We start from the raw sequence: 25,238 nt of genomic DNA, 5'->3' as shown, positions 1-25,238 counted from the left end.
TTCATAATCAGTAGGTGCATCTGCCCACTGCTTTTTCTCAATAAGGTTGAAATCTACAAATAGTTGCTTATGCACCTTTAATTACTTTACTGAGTTACTCACTGTGCTGCTTACAGCATAAGACATCTTTCTCACACCTGTCTATAGAAATATGAATTGTAATGTATTGTAATATATTCATCTGTTATATATTTTAGTCCAGGAGAATAAGATTCAGCTCTGTTCTATTCAACAATAGTACATCCTGGACCTCCTCCCTCCCAGTAGAAAAACATAGTATAGTAGAATCTGTAACACTGCAAGGACTGGTCCCCTTCAGTAGTATAATGTAGCTGAGAAGTGTGCAGAAGGATGATGGTATGAAAAAATAAGAAAATAGCATAGGTCAAATACAAAGAAAGTATACCAACTAATAGAGAAATGGTACAAATGCTTGGATTCCCCACAATTAGAGGTTACATCTAATATTTTATCCATAGCAATAATAGAAAATGGTCATAATTGGCTTCTCAGAGTGGATCATAGTTTATTTTTTTACCCAGAAAAATTATAGGTGAGAATGTATCTCACCTGCAGTTTTCTTTAAAAGTTTAAATACATCTACAATCTGTGGTTGAAGGCTGCAATATCTGGCATCTGTAGAAAGAATGTGGGTGGAATGCAGAGTCTCTCATAAGTATTTTATGTATCATCAAGCTGCAGCTGCCATTCATTTCATGTCTCCGGCTGCCTACAGTTTATAAGCATGCTGAGGCTGGTGGCACCAAAAGATAATGATCTGGATTCAACTGCCAGCAAATCTGCATTCTGAGAGTATGGCCTTGCATTCCAATCAGTGTTGTTTGTACCAGTTCTTGGATGGGGCAATATATACCCAACCAAGTCACCAACAGCTCAGACACCATGTCAGCTAGACCTAGTCATCTCTGATCAACTTTTCATATCTGATTCAACAACTGCTATTGCAGCTACCAGATGCTGGCAAATGACCAGGTGAGTCCTAAGAGCAGTAAATGTCATTACCAATATAAATTGATAAAAGAGAATTTTTCTCTCCAGAAAGAATTCAGGTGATTAAAATTGTTTAAATTAAAGATAGTTAGATCTTTAGTTAAATCTCAACCCAAAGGTAGATGTTTAAATCATAGTACATGATGAAGCTGAGAAACTACTGCATCGAATGTATGAATATTAATTTATAATGCTGGGACCAATAAATTTCTAATAAATTTGTATTGCTGTTCATATATTTCCCTTCTTTAACTCTGAAACTCCTGGGTGATGTAAATAAATAGTTGCTGAATAGATTGTTTTTTGCAAATGTAGCATCAGGATAAAGGCACTATTTGTAATGAGGTGTGGATTTTTATAGAACATTTGAATTCTGGGTCCTGAAGCTAGGCTATGTCTATAAAATTATCCTGCCTGTGTGTTTTCCCATCTTAGTATCTTTTGCTATATTTAACCTATAAGACTAATATTAATTATGCTATACCATAACCTTAACATTTGAGTACTGAATGTGTGACTAGATAGGAAATGGTATCTGTATGATAAGCTGCCATAAATGGTGACTGCATATAAAGTTCTGTAGAACTACCATAATTGGACATATGGAATGAAAAATGTCAGAAATAAATCTGTGATCTGTTGTTCTTATTAGGCTCAATTTTTGTTTTGAATATGAAATAACAAAATTATGCAGATGTATTCAAAAAGAGAGTGCAATTTACATTTTTGCCTGTTCTTTCAGGTCAGACAAATTTAATTTTAGCTGCTAGGGAGGAAAAAACTGTCAAATAACGGGTGTTTAATTTCCTTGAAACAAACAATACATTTTACCAATAACCACAGCCAATCAACTCAGAAGCATTACTTGCTATAAATCCTTTCTGAAACAAAATGAGCTTAGCTTTGTAATCTGAAGAAATTGCAAAAGAATGTACACTTGCCAGCGCACAGTTAGAATCAACATATTATTCTTATTCCACTCTCGATATTTACAGCCTTAGTATCCTAGTATGGCGGTTTCTTCACGATGATCTTACGTTTTCCTGGGATGCAAAATCTTTAATCCTTTTAAGCAAACCCTAGGGTTTTCCAGCAAAGATTAGAGAAACTTGCATATTGTCAAAAACATAGCTCTGATGGAATAAAAAAGCTCATTTTGTAACAATAATATAGTACCATTTCATATATAATTTTATAGTTTGGGAATGCAGTGCTTGAAAGTATATGCCTGTGTTTACATTAAAATAATGTGGCCTAATAAGTTTGAAATATATTACTCTAAACTTACAGAAATAGAGCCTTTTTCTGAGTCTATATCATGGAGACAGTAGGTTCATAGTAGCCATAATTGCAAAGGACTGATTTTTATAAATTACTCTTCCATTCATATCTATTTGATCCCATTCCCCAGACAGTGATTGTCTCCACTAAGATCCTAATTATTACATCTGGAAAAATGTATAAGCTCATAAACTTCACAGCCACAGAGATTTTTAAAAAGTTTCCATTAGCACCAGTGGAATGGGGTTTTGTGGAGAAAGTGATTGTTTTTCTAATCTAAAGGGGGGAGTATGGGAAATATTAGATTTTCCCCATTCCACCTCAGTTTCGCACTACTTTAGGATGATATGAATGCTGCATGTACTAGCACTTGCCTGTTGGATATTGGTACTAGGCACAGAATCAAAGTCACTGTGTACTTTGTTAGGGTTATTATAATAAATCTTTACACCTGTCATTTTAAAATCAGTATTCTTGCTTCCTAAGTCAAAGCAAATCACACCTACTGTTCTTCAGTGCTGAGGTAGTTGAAACCAGAAACGTTTAAAAACATTCTTGACTTAAGCCTAAACCTTGGTGACGGTATCCATTCATCTCTTAGCAGCATCACCAAGGAGTACAGTGTTGCTTTCTTCTGGAATTTTTTTTCCCATTCCAGCCTTGAATTCCCAGGTGTGTCCTCATTAAGTACTAGTCAGGACCAACCTTGCTTAGAATCCTGGACTGGGAAACAAAGCAGGGTTGGTCCTGTTAAGTACTTGGAATGGAGAGTTGCAGGGACTACCAGGAAGGTAGAATTAGCAAACTATTTTTATTGGGCCAACGAAACTACAGGGAAATGTCCATATTATTGTTATGGTTGCTTTTTGTCCAGCCTGTCTCATTTTGTTTTATGTTTTTAACTGTGTACTGGATTTTGTAAGCTGCCCAGAGCCTACTGGAGTGGACAGCTATAACAAATTTAATAAAATAAATAAATAAAATGATGACATGAAGAATTTAACTGATTAAAAGGAAATATTTACAAGTATCTATGCAATATAAATATATTTATAATTGCCCCCAGCAGCTAAATGTAAATCAGGCTTCCTTTTCCTTCTTTAGATAAGTTCCTCAAAACTCTTTTTTTCTCTATAGACTTGTCATTTAATACTAATTTCCAGTAGTAACTGAATACTGTGTTTGCCCCCATTCTTCACTCCATGATTGTTTTCCTCTCTGTTACTTACTCCATTATCCAATTTAAATAATGAAATCCTTGTGTTTTTTGTCCATGTAAGTTACTCATAGAAATGGGCAAATATTGGTTGTAGTATATACAAAATAATAATTCTATCTATATTGAAAAATAAAAAGGTACAATTGTACATGTAGCCGAAATCACACTATCTACACAAAATAGGTTTGTAGAGAAAACTGGCATTTTATTAATATAGTACAATACAATACAATACAATACAATACAATACAATACAATACAATACAATACAATACAATACAATACAATACAATACAATACAATACAATACAATGATAGATTAAACATGCTGACTGGGGACAGGGAACTGATTCCTGGGTGCAATGTAATATCATGGAGGAGGTCATGGCTGGCTGGAATATTGAACAGGAAGCTCTACATTTCTAGGTAAGTCCCATTTGTTCATTAGCTTTGTGTAAATGAAACATCTGGAACGTTATCCCTCCTGAGGTGAGGTTAAGCCCTTAAAATGTGGGTTTTTTCCACAAGCCTGGTAATAGGCAGCCCACGTGTTGGCTGTATTATGTGTAATTTTCTCCCACTTGTGATCTTGTTTTTATCTATGTTTACTGTTTTAGTTGTTTTTGTTTTTGTAGTATGTTTTAATGGTATGTTTTGTTGTATGCCATGCAGAGTCACTTTGCGTGAGATGAGTGGCCATATAAATTTGATAAATAAATAATATCTATGGTTTATTTCCAGTATAAAGTAGCATAGATGGCTTAGCTTAGCTTATTTTGGAGCTGTTTGTGTATGGTATTTTATGCAATGCTAGAGAATATCTTCCTACTGAATTTTCCTTCAAGTTTTAGATCATGACATTTACTCATGAGACAGATGTTTGTTAATTGTTATTATCAGAATGGTATGTTCATATTACCTTCTTGGTTTGTTGCTGATGACTGCTGCTATTACCATTATGACAGGTTCATGATGTTAAACAGCCATTACAATAATGGCTTTCTTATTATTGGAACGTACTGTCTGTCAGACATGCATGATTATTTTGGAGTAGGCAAGCATCTCAGGTAAAAATTGTATTGCTAACAAGCATTTCAGTTAATTGTGAAAATTGTCCCTTAAAGCAGGTAGTTCTGTATTAGCTGGGACTTCCTGGGGAGCAGAGAAAAAGAAGGTAGCAAAACCTGCTAAGCCTTGTTCCCTGTTTATCTTACCATATCAAACTCAGTCCAGATTTAATTTCACTGAAACAGGATTGTGTATAATAAACTTTATCAAAATGAAATTAACTTGATTGAGATCTTATCCATTGAAGATTTTTATGTTATGGTCATCACAGACGAATTGCTGAAAAGCATTCGTGTTAACTGAAAATTATTGGAGTTGTAATTCGACACATCTGGAGGATATATACCATATTGGCCAAGGTAATGCAATAATGCACCCAGAAGCATGGTAGTTTTGGTCAAATTAACCATTTTTAACCCACCCACCCCTTTCAGTAATTAGTTCTTTCAGGTAATGTTTCACACCACTCTCGGCCGCTGAATAATCTGTACTTTCACATTTTAACTCTTACTTTTTTATTATTCCTTGCAGAGAAAAAGTGTAGGAAACAGAGAATTAAAAGCATAATGTTTGTAGTTGTTATACTGTATAAGTACTGTAGAGAATGTGATTTTATTTGAATTCAAAATAAACTTTGTTACTGACTTTTTTCTTTTTCCTTGTTTATTTGAAGGTATATAAAAAGAAAACTGAAGCTGCTAAGAAAGAGTATCTGAAGCAGTTAGCTGCATACAGGGCAAGCCTTGTATCGAAGGTAACACGGTTTCGGTTCTCATGGAATTCTGCAGTCTGACCGTTCTGAGATATTTTCCCAACACGTCTTAGCATATTTTATTTTGCTTGGATTACTTTAAAAATGGCCATGTTCATTTAAAAAATGAGGATACAAATGTGTGCTAGCCTAATATTGTAAGATTTGCCAGGGCGTTCTCAAAACCTTTTGCCATTCTTGCCTTGGAATTACAGAGATTAACAGAGTTGTAGTCCACTTGTTTGATGTGTATGAATAAATAAATACCACACAGCAAAGCATTCTAGATAATGCGATTCAGATGATGATGTTATTTAAAATACTGACTAAGCTCTTCCATTGTCCTAAGTTGCAACTTTTATTACTTTTGCGTGTAGTTTAACAAATTGTACAGCATTATTTAAAATGCTGTGAATTGCAACTTTGTTTCTGAGAAGCAAGCAATTTTTATTGCCTACCATGGCTTTTGTTGTTGTTGAGCTGTCAGGATTTGTTATTTTATCTGCTGAAGAGATACTCATAAGTACTTTGTGTTGCCGGTTCCAACAGAGTACAACATAAAAACCTGTCCCAAGGAATTTAAAAGATAGGAAACCCATACCCTCTTCACTGTAGAGCAAACCATAGTAAACTCCCTTATAGTGAGTGATAGTTCTCCAGACTTTCAAGCAGAAGTTCATTAGTTTTTTTTCAAATGCTAGAAACTGAATCTGGGACCTCCAACATGGAAACCAGGCACTGTACTAGTGAGTTATGATCCATCTCAGAATGTCAGATACATACTAGCATATAATTTATGATCATTTAGCCTCTGAAGAACAGCTTCATTTTAAGAGGGATGCTTAACCTAAGAGATCACAAGTTTCTGAGAACCATGCATAGAAGGATGCTTTGCATTTGTTGTTTGGTTCAAGAATTTCTACAAGGCATCCAGGAGGACTGAATAATAGTTTCAATCCACAAGGTTCTCTTGTGTTCTGATTACACAGGATGGTTAGTTAATGTCTTATCATGCTTTTTCAGAACCAGCTCAGATCTGACTGCCAGAACTTCATGCCTATTCTTCTAAAAGTATGCAATTCTTATACCCTGTAATATAGAATAGCACGTATGTTTTATACAATTTACAAAGATTAGATTATCTTCAAAAGTCATACAAAAAAATAAACTTCCCCTACTCAGAAGTCTAAAATGTGTTAGCTTTTGAGTTAATAAACTTAAACTTTTCTTCAAAATTTAGTTTTCACATTTTTGTTTAACTCTGTAATAGTTTAGTGCCTGTCCTTGTGGCCTTTGTATCTTCACTGTTCAGCACAAGTTCTTAGGATTCTTACCCTCAGGGAAATTATAAACATTATGAACTGTGTGGAAATTACACATGCATCCACACAGAGACAACAACTCCCCTTTCAAACTATTGCCAAAGGTGTTCACAGAATCCAAAATTTCATCAGAATGATTAAACAAGCATTAATGCAAACTCCATGTACATGTGCAACATCACAACTTGTGTCACAATGCTCGTTTTGTCATTTGTCCCTTCTTGCCCTTCCTTGGATGCCTCTGATGCTACATATTTTTTCTTGTTGCAGGGAATTTCAACATCCATTCTTTCTTAAAATAATGGGACTTGTTTGTTTGTTTGTTTTTAGTTGGGTGTAGCTTGGATCAGTTGTCACTTTGTCTCCAAGTCAGGAGGCAGGGTCCTGAAACATTTAATGGGTTTTCAGTTCTCTGCACTATGTAATATTTGGGTGGAACAACCATTAGGAATCTCCCATAAAATGTACTTTATAAAGAATTAAACTCTATTACCATCTTTATTGGTATAAGAATAATAAGAATGAAACACCATTGACACATTCTACTTTTTTGGTGCAATTTTTGCTTTGTGTTTAAAAAAACAGCATTTCATATTTCTTGCTTTGCACCCTTTTCAAGTATGTATTTTCTTCTGCATACATATCACTCAGTGTGTATATGCCACTCTGCACAAGTGAAAGACATACTCTTACTTATGCACCGAGAATTGAATTCCCGTTATCATTTCCATTTAATTTTGTGCAGTTTACTGGAGAAAATACATTTTTGTTGCTATCATTATTAAAGCTTGACTGGGGAAGATGAAGTTATCATTTTTTTTCACTGTATATTATTGTACATAATGAGCCAATTTCTGTAATGTGCATACTGGTTGATTGGTGGTGATGGTGCATATATCAGAAAGAATACAAATGGTTCCTCACAAGCTCCAGTGACCCCAGAGAGCTTGGAGTAACATTAAACTTATTTTGACTTGAAAATGGAGCAAATGCGACATCGAGGTTATAGAATAAGGGCATACATGCATCTTCCAACCTTTGTTTTGACATAGTACCACTTACTTTCAAAGGAACATTTTATCATTTTTTTTCCTGGCATGTTTCAGCTTTTACTAGTTATTCTTTCAACTTCTCCCTAAGATATGAATTAGGTGCATATCTGCTGGCAAGCCCTTGGGAGTTAATATCTTACTCTTTACTGCATTTATGTGAGCACATCAAGTTTATAATACAGCTATTAGAAAACGACAGTGCAGGAAACTGAGCAAAATTGATATAAAATCTCTTTTTTAATATTATATGGAAGCTATTATTAAATTGATTATTCTAATCCCTGCCCCCTCCCCAAATATTAAAAGTAAAATTTACAGATTAAATTGTGTATTAAGCTTAAACATTTGATGGGATAATCCTGTAGTACTTGGTGAGTTGTCAAGTCAGCTGCTGGTCGATGTAGGGTCTAAGATTCAGAGATTATCAGTAATCTCTAGGAACAGGGCTAATCAATTACTGTCATGATCCAGAATAAAGCTACATTCTACAAAGAAACTGTGTATTCGATTGTAGGTAAGCTATTATAGCTGTCCATCAAACTTCACATTTCATGCATTAGAGGATGGTATATAATGCTTCAGTATCTGTCTTTTAACTTATAAATTCAAGCGACCTCTTATAAAATACACTATTCTCTTTAACTTCTGCTGCAAATAAAACCCGGACAGGATTAGGAATTCTGAAGCACTGGAAAAATTCTTCTAAAGGCAGTGGCTGAGATTGAATGATCTCATAACCAGTTTATGAACACAAACTTCTGTCTACTCCCAAACTTCTGTGCTGCTATGTAAGGGGCAGAAGTGGGGGAAAATGGGGTTCCGAATCTTAGATCCCATTTCCTACATGGAAAAACTATAGTGGTAGGGGTCATAACTTCCAGGAAGCTATGCAGGTTCAATTTTCAAAATTTGGCATGGTACAACCAGATTTATTCATATCATGTCAGTTACACAAATATTTATAACGAATTGTCCCTGAAATGTAGCAGATAGGACATAGGGAAAATGAAACTACAAAAGGGTGCTATTTAGTAAACATCACAAACCAATCTGTAAATAGATGATGATGTTATACTGAGCTAGATGGCTATATCTAGTCAGTGTTAACTGTATATTTTAAATACCTTGGTCATTCTTTGGGGAAAGTGTTTACTAAGGCACTTAATCTGCTCATCTCCCAATTGTTCAACACTCCTCACTGTGGTAAACAAGATAACACCTCCCTGTTAAAATTAGACATGGAATAAGAGAAAAAAGTAATAAAATGGTGAGCAAATAGAGAAATGTACTATGTTTGAGTCAAGCAGCAGCACTTATTAAAAAGATCTATAGGGGCTGGGAAAGAGAGCATATTTTGCATAAGCAAGAGACAGCAGAGAAATGGCAATTGAAGCAGACATAATCAGGGTATCATTTTGGTTCTTTTATCATGAGAGGAACTTAAAAGAAATATCAGTGCCAAATGTCTAATTTGTAGCTTGGGTCAACTATCACTTTTATGTTTAGAAGTATCTATCTTTTGACAAAATGGCATCACTAGTGGAATAGATTACTCCTACCCATAGTAATATGCCATCTTCATGTTCCCCAGATCTAATGTCAAGAAAACACAGGGGGGAAGGGAGAGAAAGTGAAGATAAGTTCCAGTGTGCAAACAGAAGTTCACATGTAACATTAGACGTTGCCTGGGGTTGGATATGTTTTTCCTGTTCTTGATTATGTTTTAATGAGTTGCATATTCATTTATTATATTTCTTTTGTACAAATGTAATAGTTCATTTTTCAAAAATCTCAGTATTCAGAAGTTATAAAGTATAGTCCTAAACTTTAAGAAATAATGCAGTGGTGCATATAATCTTTATAAAATGTATTCTGTTCTGCATTGATAATAGTAAAACACTGGAGGCTCCAGCAGCTTCGTCCGAGTCTTTTGTCAGTGGTTGTATAGGGCAAGTTAAGAACAAGTAGGCAAAATCAAGTCCTGTCTCCCAGGATAACTGTGCATCTCAGACTTCAAATATTTGATGGTGCTTTTTCTTTTTTTCCAAACAGAGCTACAATGAGCCCGTGGATGTCAAGGTATCCCAACAACCTCAGATGATGAGCACAAAGCAGCCAGTATTCCACGCGTCTACACAGCCTCATTCAGCAATGTTCCTAGGTTCCCATTACCACCAACAAGCAGGAATGAATCCTCATATAACAGCCATACTTCCCAATATCCCAAGGAATATAGCACCTAAGCCTAACAACCAAATGCCAGTGACTGTTTCAATAGCCAACCTGGCTGTAACTCCTCCTCCAACCCTTCAGATGAGTCCTCCAATTCATCCACATCTCAGCATACAACAGCATCAGCCACTTACAATGCAGCAATCAATTGGAAATCAGCTACCAATGCAAGTGCAGTCTGCTTTACATTCACCAACAATGCAACAAGTAAGTCCTTGCCAGGTTCTAACCTGTAACCATCCAATGTGTGTCATGCCTAGCACATGTCTGTTATTTTCTTCTGAATTATGAGGTTCGTTAGTAAAAGAAAATCACAACAGTCTAGCTAGTTTAAGCAAGGTTCCTTACAACATTCATAAGCTAATATAGCTATGCATTTTCTTTGTAGTTGTTGAATCAAGATACCACAAATTTAGGTATATCGTATACATTTGATTTTCAGGAAAAAGTATTTGATAATATGTTCCAGGAAATTGATCACAGAAACCTGGATGTCACTATTTGCACTGCTATGTGATTCTTTGTAACTTAGATGCTGTTACCCATGAAACGTCAATCCAGTTTTCATTAAAATGGAATAAAAGTATAGTGTGAATCAAAAAGCTACCTCATTCTGATATGTAGTAAATATTTCCTGCATTGCAATATTCCACAAGCTAGCATACTGCATACTTTGTTTTTTAAGCAGTATACAAATATTTTGGGATCAGGTTCCTTCCTAAAATATTGATGTTCTGGCTAGGAACCAACTTATTTTCTTACCTGTCCCCCTAAGTCAAACTGCCTATTTTGAACATAGGATTTGTGCCATTTATATTTTCTAACATATCATATGCATATTTGTAATTACAGAAAGCTGATTAAAACAGTCTACCCCTTCTAGACAACTTGAATTAGAGGTTCTATCATTCATAGCCAGGTTTAGCAACACAGATTGGAAATTGTAATGGTTGTGGTTTCACGTATGGGAACAGCTCTTGGCATGCCAAGAGAATGAGCATTTCCCAGGGACTGGGACATAGTCAACTGCAGCTTCATCATATGTAACCTGTTCTAGTTCCCTAACAAGAGCAGGAAAGCAGTGAATTGAGGTTAGGCAGGAACTGGGTAGCCAAGTGGAGTGATGTGGTTGAGACCAAGGGAAGGTGGAAGAAGTAGTATAACTCTTTAATGACTAAAATAAGTGCTTGCTTAATTCTGCACTACATACCGAACCATTACATGAAAATATGAAATCGTATAGAGTTCTATATGCCATGCACCTAAGGGAAAGAGGTACACACCACTATCCAATTACTCCTCACTAATCTTCTGGTGGAATCACTAGCAGTGGGGGCAGGGGGGGAAATGCAAAGTTGATTACAGATAACAAGTGATATTGTGGTGGACTTCAGCGTTGCCGTGGATTCTCAGGAAGGAGGGAGCGCATTCCAAGGAGATAAGAGGACTCACAGTCTGGACAGCATTGGTGGGAAAGTGAAGAAATTCAGGGTAGCCTTGCCCTAGAGTCTCCCTGGTTAGGGTAGCTTTAGTCCAACAAGATTCTAGTCAGAGCAAATGAAGAACTGGAGTTTGAATGCACTGACTCGTCATCGTTCTTGGGCTGGGCCTGACAGATATTGGCAGAAAGATCACTGTCAAAGCATAGTGCTAGCCTCTTCATCCTCTACCTTGGTAAGTCTTTATTTTCAGACCTTTGCAGCCTTGAAAGAGAGAATGTGTATTGTGCAGTAGGGAAGAACATAAAGGTTTTGCATATTGAGTAATGCCAGTTAACATATGAATGTCCCGAAAGTGGGATTTTTGTTTTAATCATGGTGGTATCAGGGTTCTTTGCTACTGTAATAGGTATAAGATTTAAAAGGTTGAGAAGCACTGTTCTGACATTAGTGGAGAGTGTCCGGTTGAAAAAAAACCCTTCCCACCTCTGTAACTTCTGAGTGATAGACGGAAAGACACGCGCACACACCCTGAGTTTTACTGTCCTTGTACATCCCAGCTATGGCAGGGACTGCCTGTATTATCTAATTCCCATTAGAAATGGATATGGATTTTAATTTAAATATATTTCTGTTCTTTTACATCATTTTTTTCGTTTAGCACTATGATTATGCACTAGCTTTTTAAGAAAATGTGGGTTTGTTTTGTCTGCAGTTTTTAAATCCAGTAAGTATTTGGCTGTATTTCATTATTTTTAGCTATTCACTCCCCCTCACTCATTTTTCTGAATGTGGTTTAGGAGAAGGGGAAAAATCATTAATATCTGTCAACTATCCTTATAACCTTAAGGGAGAATCTTTGTGTGATATCACACAGACAGATTTTCAATTTTCTTGTGTAATTAACAGATGTTTTAGGATCTGGATGTAATTTAAGAGTTTTAAAAAACACATCGAGATTGATGAATAAATCAGTTATGAAGACAAAACATGGATGCCTGTTGAAAATACTTCTTCAGACAGGCAGGAAATGAAATTAGTTTCTGGTAAAGTGGGAAGATGAGGGTCACAGTTTAGGTTTTGCTGCAGTACTTGCTACAGGCTCACACAAAACCCCCAAGTAGGGATACAGAAACCTAATTAAAGAGCAAATGCCCCTTCTGACGTCAAATTAATCTTTATCAAGTGCCCTATTTTTATTTCAGTATGGAACAAGAAAATGAAACTTAAAATTCAAGGCATGCCACCAAATGGTTGTTGATCTTATCTTGAGCATTACACTGCATAACGAATTCATGTCTTTTTAGTTCATCAGAGTTCTGATTTTTAAAAAATTGCCTCATTGTGTGCAAAGCTCTTCCAATGATATCTATTTCTGTGTTGGAATAGCATACCTGACACTTTATGGGCTGCTCTAGATAATGAGTAAAAGAACAATTTGAAGCTGTTTTTTTCTCTGTTTTGTATTTCTGATATTCTTCCATTGGCTTTGTGATGTAATTTTAACAAGCATTATTATAACAACAGAATTGTCAAATTAAACCTAAGAAACTGAAATATTAGGATTTTCTTACATCTTTCCCATTATTTTGCAATTAATAGTAGAAAGGGAAACTCTTCATTAATAAGGAAAACTGCTAAGGCAAAATTCAGATTACAGCTTATTATTTATTCCTTCTTTAATAGAAACAGAAAAGTAGGTTATTAATTCAATAAAATATTTTGCTTATTGTTCTCAGTATTAATAAATCTAGGTTTGTATAGAGAACGACACATAAAAGTAAGAGCAAAAACTGAAAGTAAGAAGAACAAAAATAGAAATTAAAGAAATCCACTAATCAGGGCTGTCAGTTTCAAGACATATATCGGATTGGACCATTCAGAAACAGTCACCCCTCTGATTTCTGCAAGAACTGTAGTATAGAAAAGAACAGGCCCCAACTTCATTGCCTGTTTCAGGGGACATGTTCACTAAAAAACAGTCTGATACCAAATCAGTCTGCTAACTAAACAAGAGGCAGGTAGAAACTGTCCCTTATTCCCTGAACAGAATTTCTAGCCAGTTGCATCATGACACCATGAGTGTGCAAAGAGGTGCATACATTTCAACCTTGAATTCACTGTATATAGGGTTTGCATTTGATTCACAGGATTCACCAGAATTTTTTCATAACAACTTCATTGAATTTGCTGCATTAAATCTATTTATTAGAGCTTTGGTATCCCTGGAAATCTATTCTTGCCATTTCTTGCCAACCCAACTGAGAGAAGTCTGAAGGCTGCAGTGACATGTTTGCTTAAATTCACTCATATTCATGTTGAGTTCAATGGTACTTGGGCAGAGTTTAATGAGGTAACAAGACAATATCTTATGTCATTATTTGGGATTCATTTCACCTTGAATAGTCTGAGGAAGTGGATAAAATTTTCTGCAGTATCAGCTTTGCCACATGAAGGCTGGATCCATGCCCTACCTGCTCTTTTGGGAAATTGGAGAGGGACGAGGGGTGTGGTTGGATTCCTGGAGTGTGTATTGCCTGAGAGAAGTAGTTTTACAGCTGCCTTGAAGGAAGTAGTGGTACATCTGTCCTGAAGAAGCAATCTCTTGATTGAACATAGCTGAGGAAGATTATAAGACTTGCATTGTGGAGGATATTATATGAAGAAGGATATTGATTCCTTTCAGGGCTGAGACCTTGACATGGCACAGAAACTGCATTGGTTACCGAGGTGAATGACTTTTGTTCATACCTGAGTGGAGGGAGTGTGGCTCTTCGGTCCTATTAAATATCTTGGCCTACTCAAATCAAATCTTTCTTATGGTCAAAGACCAGCATATAAACCTCTTGGCAGCATTCAGTATCATTGACCATGGATTCCTGTACCACCTGAAAGGACTGGGAGTAGGAGTACTGTTTAATAGTGGTTTCAGTCCTTCTGAGTGCTTAGTTACTGACAGTACTTGGGGAGGAACAGTTTTGCCCCTGGCTGCTATAGTGTGAGGTGCCACAGTGTTAGGCTATCTCTGCCATGCTGTTAAAAATCTACATAAAACTGCTGGGAGAGGTCACATGCCAGTTTGAAAGATGGTTCTCCTTCCTCCAGGACTGGTTCCATTCAGTATTTGTAGTGGGAAGAAGTCTAGCCCCAGACCCCTGCTCTATGGAGTTCTTCAAGTTGAGCTAGACATGCAGTGGAACTTTGGAAGATCTGATACGAAGGGGGGAAAGCATGTTAAAACTTAATCTTGGCAGAATGTAAATACTGTTTGTGCATAAACAATACAACTCCATTCAGCTCCAATGTAGGCTGTAGATAGTGGCCCATTTATTCTGAAGGGCAGCTCTATGACTTGAAGGTCCTCCTGGTGTCCTATCTGCACAAGCCTGAAAAATGATAAAGATCACAAGTTGAAAACTGATGTCTTATACTAAAGAATGCATTCATGAATATATTGATTGAAAATATACATTAATCTTACAGATTTTTAAAATTATGTTTTACACATAATTTGAACTTTGGGCTGAATATTGAAATTGTTGGATTTCAAAATATTCAGTTAATTTATCGGATGGGCTTGATTTCTTGACGAATTTAGTTCTTTTGAATTAGTTGTTTAAACTGGCATTTAATTGTATATCTTAAGTTAATTTTATGCAGGATTATACAAAGCAGAAACGTCAGGGTAAATTATGATGTATGGATAAGTAGTTAAATTTAATATTCTTTAAATAAAATAGCTTTAGTACGTCAGCTAGCACAATGCTTTTAAAAGGAATTAATCATTCTTTGATGCATAAATTGAAAGCACAAAGAATCTGGAGGTCTGCTGTATAAGAATGCTTCACATGGTCTTTAACAGGGTTACATGGCTGTACCATTTGTCTGGAGAATACTGTATTACTGTTTTGCTTCAAATACACGTCTTGCCTGCCTTTTAGAGTATTCCCAAGACAGCTTATATTATAAACTATATGAGCATTACAATATTAGAGATTCATTTAAAAAATAAAAGAAAATCCTGTCTGTTAAAATCTCTAATACCTTCTAAGAAACTGCAGTAGATGGAGCCAGTTTTGTATTTCCTGGTAGAGAATTCTGTAAGGCAGAAAACCGAGACTGAGAAGGCCCTCTTTCGAGTGCTCACAGACTTTATAGATTTTAATGAGAAGACAGCAAGTAACAGTTGCATCAATTATCTTCTTGTACTGGCCTCCTCAAGCAGTTAAACTGGTTCTGAAAGACATTGACAAGGAGTACAACAAGGATCCATCCTCTTCCAAAAAAAGACTCATGCAGTCATGCAAGGTGAAATATTTGAATTCTCTTTAAAGGTAGCTCCCTATGGAATCCAGAAAGGCTGTACTGTCTAAATATAGTCTAATTTCGAGGTTGGTCTGGAGTGCTAAAAAAAAATCAATCTAAAACATATGGCAGGTGAATTACAGTAGGAAATTTGACCATTTTTGGTATGTCACTTTAACATGCTGTATCCCCCAGCTCATTTTTGCTTAAAGTTGGCCAAAGTTATATCTTAATAGCAGTAGTCAGACTTTCCAAATGTACTTTTTTTTCTGGAAATAAATGTGAGAGAAAACTCCAAACTGAAACCCTAATCTGATACAAAGTATTTATTAATAACTTATAAGTACCAATGAAGTATTAATATTACTATTATCCGTGTGTGGCTTCAAGTTAGTCTTGACTCCTGGCGACTGCCTAGACTAGTCCCTGCAGTTTTCTTGGCAAGATTTTCATAAGTGGTTTGTCGTTTTCTTCTTCCTATGGCTGAGAGAGAGAGACTGGCCCCAAGTCACCCAGTCTGCTGCTTTGTGACAAAGGCAGGACTAGATCTCACAGTCTCCTAATTTCTGTCCTGGTAACTTAACCACTGCACCAAACGCTCCTGCTACATTAATTATATGTTCTCATTTAACTAGTTTTTTTTTTTTTAGGAAATTAGTATGAGCTAGGATGTTTTGAGAATACTATTTTCATTTGAATTTCATAATGTACATTCTATCTGTGGGGAGAATGGAGCAAACCAACTCTTACATGGTGGTCCAACTGAAGCAGCTCTACATCTGTCTGTTAGCTACAGATTCTTAAATAGCTGTGGAGAGAGTGCAGCAAAAGAAGGAAGCAATTACTTCTATGATGAATTAAAATTACATGTAAAACAGTGGCAAAAAATATTGGTATTTGTCAAATGCTCCTTACTACTTTTTATATTGTTTATAACACATTAGCCCCAGTGCTAAGGGAGTGATTGCCTTGCAAAATAGAGAGATAACAATGTATCTAAAATGTTTATCTAGCCTGATAACATTGTGGTAATGTTTGCATATATTGCTAAAAAAAATAACAAAAACATTAGAGTATGTGTCAGATTTATTTCCAAATACAGAGCTTGGGATAGTGATTAATAGTGAGGAACAGGGAGATCCAGCTCAAGTCCACCCCTAGAATGGAAAGTCAGTGGGTGACTTGGGGCCAGCCTAACTTACCTTACCTTTCCCCTACATGGGGGGAAAACTTGATTTCTTCCAACAGTAGGAAGAGGGAATCCTATGAATAGATAGCTGAAACATGCCCATTTTCCATAAACTTCGCTAAAGAGGGTTATGGTTTTCTAACAATTGTCAGGGTGCTTTAAAACTTAGTTTAACCTAGTGGTCTCTTGAATTAAGTAGAGGATGCTATCTGAGCAGGGGGGAGGTGAGTATTCATTTTTGCTTGTTTGTTTATTCATTTATTGGTTATACATATCTTTATCACTGTTCAGCCTCTATAATATTTTATTTGCTTGTTTTAAAGCCCATAGCTGCATGTACACTTTTGCAGCTGGACATGAGAGCAAGTCAAAAGTAAGATTGTACTTATTTTCATAGATATGCAGCTGTGTAGATGCATGTGTGATGGGAAAAAAACTTTCAAAAGAAGTTCTCATGCATGCAAACAACTTCTCCCTTCTTGGCAGTTGAAGCATAGAGAGAAATGTTGCAAAATAGATTTTATAGATTTAAAACAATATCCATTCTTAAGAATTGTAACATCACTACATTTGAATGCAGTAACTTGGTAGTGCAGAGAAACGTTTAAAAAGTAACCTGAGGGAAAAACAGCATAGGAGAGATTAGGAAAGTATTATATGTTACACAGTTTAACAAGACTTCACAGAACTAGGATAAAAGTTAGCATAGATCACTTATTAATATTAAAAAGAACTGTCATGTCAAAAGAAATTGTTTTAGAGGAATCTGACCCTCACAAGCTACATTCAGATCAAAGAAGCTGGGTAAAACAATGAAAGAAATAACATTATTTTTGCTTACTCTTATGATCGCCATTCCTTCTCTTAGTAGCACATTTTTAACCTTAGTATTTTCCACTGGAACAGAAAATATCAAGATTTCCTGAGCTATTTGTTTGTCAGAAAGAAAACTCTACATAGACACTCAAATCTGCTCTGGAAATTTGTAATTTGTTTAGAAGGGTGAGCACTATTTTCCTTCCTCCCTCCCCTCTCCTCCCTCCCCAAACATTATTAGGCTGTATATTTTTATTTTAGTTGTCATATAGGAAAAAAAACAAATAGAAAGAGGCTGAATTTAAACATTGCCCCCATCACAGTATTAAACCATTCCTGAGATTAGTTGACAGGAGCCTGTAATTCTGGAGATGCTTCTATTGACTGGCCAAGTGGATTGAAGATGATGCGAATTATATTCCAGCAGTTAAAGGCCAAACCTTCCCCATCCCTTAGAAGTTCTGAAGCTTGGCCTACCTGACAAAAAAACTGTGCTTGAAAAGTTTACCCTTGTTAAATGAACTCCATCTTATGAGCTACAGTAATAGTAACATGCACAGTCTGTTATAAACCTGTTGATTTAAGTAATGTGTTTATTCTGTTTGCCAAATATAAACTGGTGACAAGAGTGTGCAATTTCAGGAAAATTTGTTCTGCTCAGATAAATGAAATGTTTACTTAACGTATCGTCTTCTGATGTCCTTGGGAAGTTTCTTTTTAGGCTGGTCGGTTTTGTTTTCTCTGGTATGCATTAGCTGGTCTATTATGATGCACAATAAAGCATGTCTCCTGGCCTTTTGGCAGTAAACCATTCTTGAAAATCTGATCAGCTTTGCTGATTTAGAAAACAACATTTACGCATGCTGAAAACAACAGCAAGTTTGGGGGGCAGAAGTGGAGGGTTGTTGTTTTTTGCTACATTAGTCTAACAACTGTTAAAAAGCTTTAGTTGATTTTTTGTGTAGTTGAGAAAGAAGTGCAAATAAAGGAAGCAGCAGATGGTCCTTTTGTGACTGAAGCAAATAAAAGGGGTTTGAGAACAATAATTGTGAATAGGTGTAGTCTAATAAAACACTCAGCCACCTGCTGCCTGCCTCCTTCAAAAAGATTCTGTTGCATATTCTTGGAATTAACTAATAGAATATCCTTGGATTGAATCGAAATACGAGCTTCAAGAAACACACAGACCTTTCTTTTATTTTCTCATGTTGAATGCACTGGGGTTTTTTTGCAAAGCTTTAAAATGTCTCTGTTCTTTGTCTCAAAGTTCTCTCTACATGATTGCAATGTGTTGTCTAGCATTTGTCTTAACCAATTAAAATTATTGTCTGAAAAGCCACAAGTGCCCATCTATATTTTTTTTGCTGCAAGTTTGAAAATGGCAAAGAACAACTCAATACTTTTTCAAGTCTTTCAATTGAGAGGTTAGCATGCATGACTAAACCTTGTTTTGATGTTTTGTTTTGTTTTGTTTTGTTTTTTAGGGTTTTACTCTCCAGCCTGATTACCAGAATATTATCAATCCAACATCCACAGCTGCACAAGTTGTTACCCAAGCAATGGAATATGTCCGTTCAGGGTGCAGAAATCCCCCAGCACAGACCGTGGAATGGAATAATGATTACTGCAGTAATGGGTGAGTAGGCAGTGCATGCCACCTAGCGTTAACACTTAAGACAAAAACTGGACCATATGCATGGTTTCCATTTTTATATTTGTGTAAATGAGATTATAAGTTTCTGGTTTCTCATTTATTTATTTAGAATGTAACTTAGAAGAACACCACCTGAACTCTTCCATATATTTAATTTCAGATAAATCTCACTCTTAATTAATATTCAGCAAGAAGAATGAAATGTGTGTCCAAACAGAGAGTAAAAAAGGGAGGATATTAATTCAGTGGCCCCCAAAACTGAATTCTTAAGCTATACTCATTATTTAACCTATAGTATGTCAGTCCTAATGCTGATTCCCTTCTTTGGATTCCATTATCCCTCAGCTTATGATATGATCTAGGAAGTGGGCTAATTAATCTTCATCAAGAAACATATTGAGTGGGGAGGGATTAAGATGGACCTTGGTAAGTTTATTTTGAACCATAGTCAAAAAAGAAAACCCTAACAACAGAATCAGTGCAGAGAGAATAATCAAAATCTGTTTTGCTTCACTTAGAATCACTGCAATTACTTATTTGCACCCCACATTTTTATCCAAAAAAGAGGTCCAAAGAAGGACATTATATTATATACACACAGTCAAAAGCATTAATATGACAATAAACATACTTGAACACTGTTATTTGTATATAGGCAGAGATAGAGTAAACAATATATGAACAATTTAAAGCAGCCTTTCTCAACGTTTTCACCCTGGAGGAACCCTTGAAGTATTTTTCAGGCATAGATAACAACCTCGTCTTGGCTGCCATTACTGATTCTCTGTGGCCTAAAATTGGGGAACTTGGCAGGTGCTTGCCTTTAGGCAGATTCAGAAGTGAGATGGTATAACTTACATCTAAGGCTGCTGCTTTCTGAACTTTGTACAGCTTGTGAGTACTCTGTTTGGCTGGTACATTTTGTTCGGGAAGTGTAAATTCTGATGAATGAGCCAGCTGTTCATTGATCCAGAGGGCCTTGTGCATAAGCACAAGGCACTCTGCTCTTACAGATGGTTTCCCAGGTTCATTTATTTGTCCTTTGCAGTGTAGATCTGTTTCCTATCACATCCTTCTAGAAAATTTCTTGACTCTCAGGAGGAAGTTTTAGAGCATATAGGAGATGGCAGGTGCAGTGTCTTATTACATAGGCAGAGTTCCATGGCTGCAATTTTGCTCCCTCTAATTGTGGTTCACTTATGATGCCAGACCTACCATCCAACTGGGGTTTATGACCCCCATGTGTTCACTTCTCACAAAGCATTCATTTTCATGGCATTTGACCTGAAGGGAATTTGCAAACATATTTTCATTCGATTACAATCCTTCTAATTGTAAGAACTGTATTGATTTGCAACCTCTTACCACAAAGTGCTATAAAGAAAAGAGATTTTAAAATCCCCTATCAGAATAAATATCACATTTGAGAGAATAAAATTTGTGGAGTTTCCCGACAAAGTTTTTTCTCCAGTATCAAAAGAATATGGCTTCTTTTCAGCAATGAGCTCTCCATGAAAATAAAACTTCACCTGAGTTCAGTGAGAATATGAAATTTAGTATATGACTATTTCAGTAGCTTTGAAAAATCACAGCATGGATTCAGAGATTAATAATATCCCATCCCTTCACTTATACTTGCTTTTTAATGTGACCCCTAACTTCTTTTTTCTCCTTTCCCTCCTCTTCAACAGGGCCATGCAGAGGGACAAAGCGCTGTATCTTACCTGAAAATATTTTGGGAACGCATCTCTTCTTTTCACTGAGGAATGCAGGAAGGTCTTTTCATTGTGGATTACTTTATGCAGTCGAGGCAGTTCTGCATTTATTTAGAACATATAAGTTGCTAAGCACTTAGGACTATTTTTGCTGGTGGGTCATTCACTCTGGGAAAATTGTCTTGTTCCTCCGCCCCTCCTTTCTTTTTCTTTCTCCTTCCTTAAATGGACATTGCTTTCTTCCTTCCTTACAGAGGGAGGCTTGGACCATTTGGATTTTGTTGGTTTTTATTTTTGCTGTGAAGTGCTGCGCTAGTAACTGCCTTAGCAACTGTAGATGTCTTGGATAAAAGTCCTGGATTTTCCATTGGTTTTCATAATGGGTGTTTATATGAAACTACTAAAGACTTTTTAAATGGCTTGATGTAGCAGTCATAGCAAGTTGTAAATAGCATCTATGTTACACTCTCCTAGAGTATAAAATGTGAATGTTTTTTGTAGCTAATTGTACTTTGAAACTGGCTCATTCCAGTTTATTGATTTCAGAAAGGGGGTTAAATTGGCAAACATTCATATTTTTACTTCATTTTTAAGCAACTGACTAATAGTTCTATATTTTCAAACTCTGAAAGGAAAGAAGATGAAAATTATTCCCAAATGAATTTAATTAAACAGAAATTGGCTTTGTGTCATTAATTATACAAAGAAAAAAAACCATGATATTGGGAAAAGAGCAAACATGTTTATTTTGTACTGCCTAAAACTGCTTTTTTATCACTTTATGTGTAACAGTTAGTAAATGTCATTTATGTCCTTTTATGTATAAAACTGCCAAATGCTTTCTTGATATTTTATTAGATGCAGAAACAGATTGGAAACAGCTAAATTATAAACTTTACATATGGCTCTGTATTATTGTTTCTTCATACTGTGTCTGTATTTAATCTTTTTTTATGGAAGCTGTTGCGCCTATTTATGAAATAATAAATATAGGTGTTTGTAAGTAAATTTGTTAGTACCTTAAAGAGGATTTTTTAAAAAATTACTTTTGTTGGCATCAGTGTACTTGCTGCTGATATGATTCTTTTTTTCTGTGAGATGAATAAAGCCAACCAGCTTTTGTGGCAGATAATGGAGATAATAAGGAATTGTTCTATACTTCATATGTTGATCGAAGACCAAAATGGGGAAAAAAATTAACTCTATTAAATAAAAACTTCTTTCTCTTTCCTGCTAAGTTCAGTCTTTAGATAGCATAATGATTAAGAAAGGAGACACAGAGTACATCCAAAGTCTGCCATGGCAGAGCCTCTTCCGCTCATTCTCTTCTATGAAAGGAAGCTTTCTGCATATTCATAGGGATTGTGTTCCTTGCAGAGGTCATTCAACTGCTCATAAATTAGAAAAATAACATAGGTGTGCAGCCCATATAATGTACTTGGATCACTGGACCAGTGCTGTAATTCTGAAGCAAGCCTTTATGTATTCAAAGAATGCCTCTCCAAAAAAAGAGCAGGAGAAAGGAATAATTATAATGGGGCAAAAGCCCACAAAATTTATTACAGTTATGAAAGCACAAAATAGAGTTCATTATTCTTTGGGATATGAAGTAGCAGAAAAGAGTGATTCATTGCTTCTTTACTTGATGGCCCAATAGAAGAACAGAAAATGAGAGGTCAGAACTGACAGTTTGTAAGGAGTATTGTCATGGATAGTCAAGAATAACCAGGTCTGATAAATCCATCTTGGATGCTAATCATTCCAAGTGAGTGCAGGCAAGTGAGAGGAAGGGATGAATTATTGGCTTAGAGAGAGATCACAAGCTATATCTAATCTCCTCTATATACTGAATAAACCTGGGACTGTTCTAATTATTGACAGCAGGCAGCACATTTCTTTTTCGGAAACTGACTTTTTCCCTTATAAACTCTCTTGTTTCTTCATTCCAAACAAGTATCAGATTATGTGATATTCTGTCTACTTACTCCTGGGTACGACCTCTGTCAGGCAAGGCATTTCTCAAAATCTGGAACAATGGGCTTCTTTTCATAAGGGTGAATGATAGCTGACAATTTCCTCATCCTTCCTTTACCGACATTGGAAGCTCCTTAGATAACAATACCAAATATTTTTTTAAAAATCTATATTATTACCTTTGCAATAAATTTAACTGTATTTTAAAAGCAAAGAAAAAATGATACCATTTCCCCACCTTTCATGATAAAAAACCAAAACCAAACCACTTGGCAAGACATAGATCCACCAACTATGATCCTTAACGTTCCCCAAAAAACATTTAAGTCCACTCCTGAACTATTAAATATTGCCCAATCCTGTGTAACGATGGTCACCATGGCAAAACCCTTAAATCAATCTGCCAAGCAGTTGGCTTTTGCTTCACATGTGAAATAGAGACATATTAATTAGTAAAAGAATGTTGTTAAAATGCCCAAGAAATATAGTATGTTTGGTTTGATATAAACATAGGCAGTGTACAATCTTGAAATATTTCAGCATGTAAGAACTAATAAATAATGAAAAACCAATGTGATTATTCAAACAGCTGTAGATGAGTTCTAATTTTCTTATTTTCATTCCATACAGGAATTCACGATTGCACTCACAGTTTATTCTCCTTATATTGAGTTGTTTAGAAATACATTAGCACTAATAATTAGCTCATGCTTTCTATTAACTCCGCTATAATAAAACATCAATTCCCACTCAAATTAATGCTATAAAAAGAAGAGTCAATAACTATGGGAATCAGACTTGACAGGATTTGATGGAAAAATCTGTATTCTGTTGGCATCTTTTTCAGAGAAGTTGTGCTGACACAATGTAATATTTAATTTCAATCTGCAGCAAGGACCAAACTAGAACACACAGATTAATGACAGTTAAATGCCATAAATAGCATGTGTGGTTGCTTCCTGTTTAAGGGCTTGCACTAACATGCTTACACAGGACATTACATAAGTGCAAGAGTTGCTATTCTATCCAAGAGGCCTGTGGGAGTTTTATGTCCAGCAAACAATAGGAAGTACTATTTAATTATATAACTGAGCCCAAAATATTGAAATCACAGCATGTGAAATAACAGTAACTGTCTACTGAGCAGCATAACTTTGCAAGTATAAGCCTTTCTTGAATATTATGCAAAAGGCTGGACTAAGGACATCTATACACAATCAATTTTAAATTATTTATATTGTTCCTCAAAGTACATTACCAAGCTTAGACTATGCATTGTATCTATTATAGAATGCACTATGCTTTTTTTTTAATTTTTACATGCTACATTTTCTCTTTGAGAACAGAACTAAACCTACATTTTCAAACTGCAAACTTCAACTGAAAGTAATTGAAGGCTATGAAATGCATACAAGACACTGGGCTAATTCTGTTCTAACATATATGACTATATATTAAACTGTAGATATATTGATAAAATATATTGGGCTGTGCATGCTTCAAAACTGATTTGGATAAAGTGCTTCAAAGCTTGTGCAAGCACAGCACCTCTGTGCTATTCATTAAAACAGCTCTTCTTTTAGGCTTCTGGATGAGCCTGAAAAGAAGATGCAGTTGCTTCATGAGTCACTTTAATAAATCTGGTCTTTAAATCAGATGCTCCTTTTTGAGGCTCATGTGGAAGCCTGAAGAGGGAAAAAAAAGGGGGGGGGTTACTTTTATGAATAGCAGAGTGATGTTCTGCTTGTGCTTGCATGCAGTTTGAAACACTGATTTTGAATCATTTTCAAAGTGTGCACATCCCTAAAATACAGCCAACAGAATTGGGCAGTTTTGTCATAATTTCTCTAGAAGTCATTGGATAGGATTGATTGGGCTTGACCTTCATTTCTGAAAATCCATCTATCCAGTAAGAAGAATACAGTATTTATAACCCTTCCAAAGTCCTGATCATCTTCAGGACTATCCCCATTGAAAGAGAACAAGCAGTTGCACAACACAATTAGCTATTGAATGAATTCATTTTCTGGATTCAAACAGCATGGTAGGCCATTTAAAAAGAACCAAACCAAATTTAACAATAATTAAATCTAATCAAGCTTCTCATATAACAAATATATATCTGCAAATATAACCACAAAGTCTTTAACTGATCTGGTTAAGCATCTTACGCAAACACAGCCTATTTAGTGTAGCTTTCTCGCTGATAA

General features: G+C 35.7%; 1 protein-coding gene across 1 annotated transcript in view; it reads left to right on the top strand.

Moving 5' to 3' along the window:
* TOX (thymocyte selection associated high mobility group box) overlaps positions 1–23,183 on the top strand; it is a 243,750-nt gene extending 220,567 nt beyond the window's left edge. Inside the window, exons 6-9 of the mRNA XM_063299322.1 lie at positions 5,253–5,333; positions 9,757–10,143; positions 19,170–19,321; positions 21,031–23,183. Of these exons, the coding sequence (XP_063155392.1) occupies positions 5,253–5,333; positions 9,757–10,143; positions 19,170–19,321; positions 21,031–21,067 (657 nt within the window). The 3' untranslated portion in view covers positions 21,068–23,183. The remainder of the gene's footprint in view (positions 1–5,252; positions 5,334–9,756; positions 10,144–19,169; positions 19,322–21,030) is intronic.
* The last annotated feature ends 2,055 nt before the right edge of the window (positions 23,184–25,238 follow it).

The sequence above is a fragment of the Candoia aspera genome, chromosome 3, assembly GCF_035149785.1.
Source record: "Candoia aspera isolate rCanAsp1 chromosome 3, rCanAsp1.hap2, whole genome shotgun sequence".
Classification (NCBI taxonomy): Eukaryota; Metazoa; Chordata; class Lepidosauria; order Squamata; family Boidae; genus Candoia; species Candoia aspera.
The sequence above is the reverse complement of the archived record's forward strand: the minus strand, read 5'-3'. Positions and strand labels throughout refer to the sequence as shown.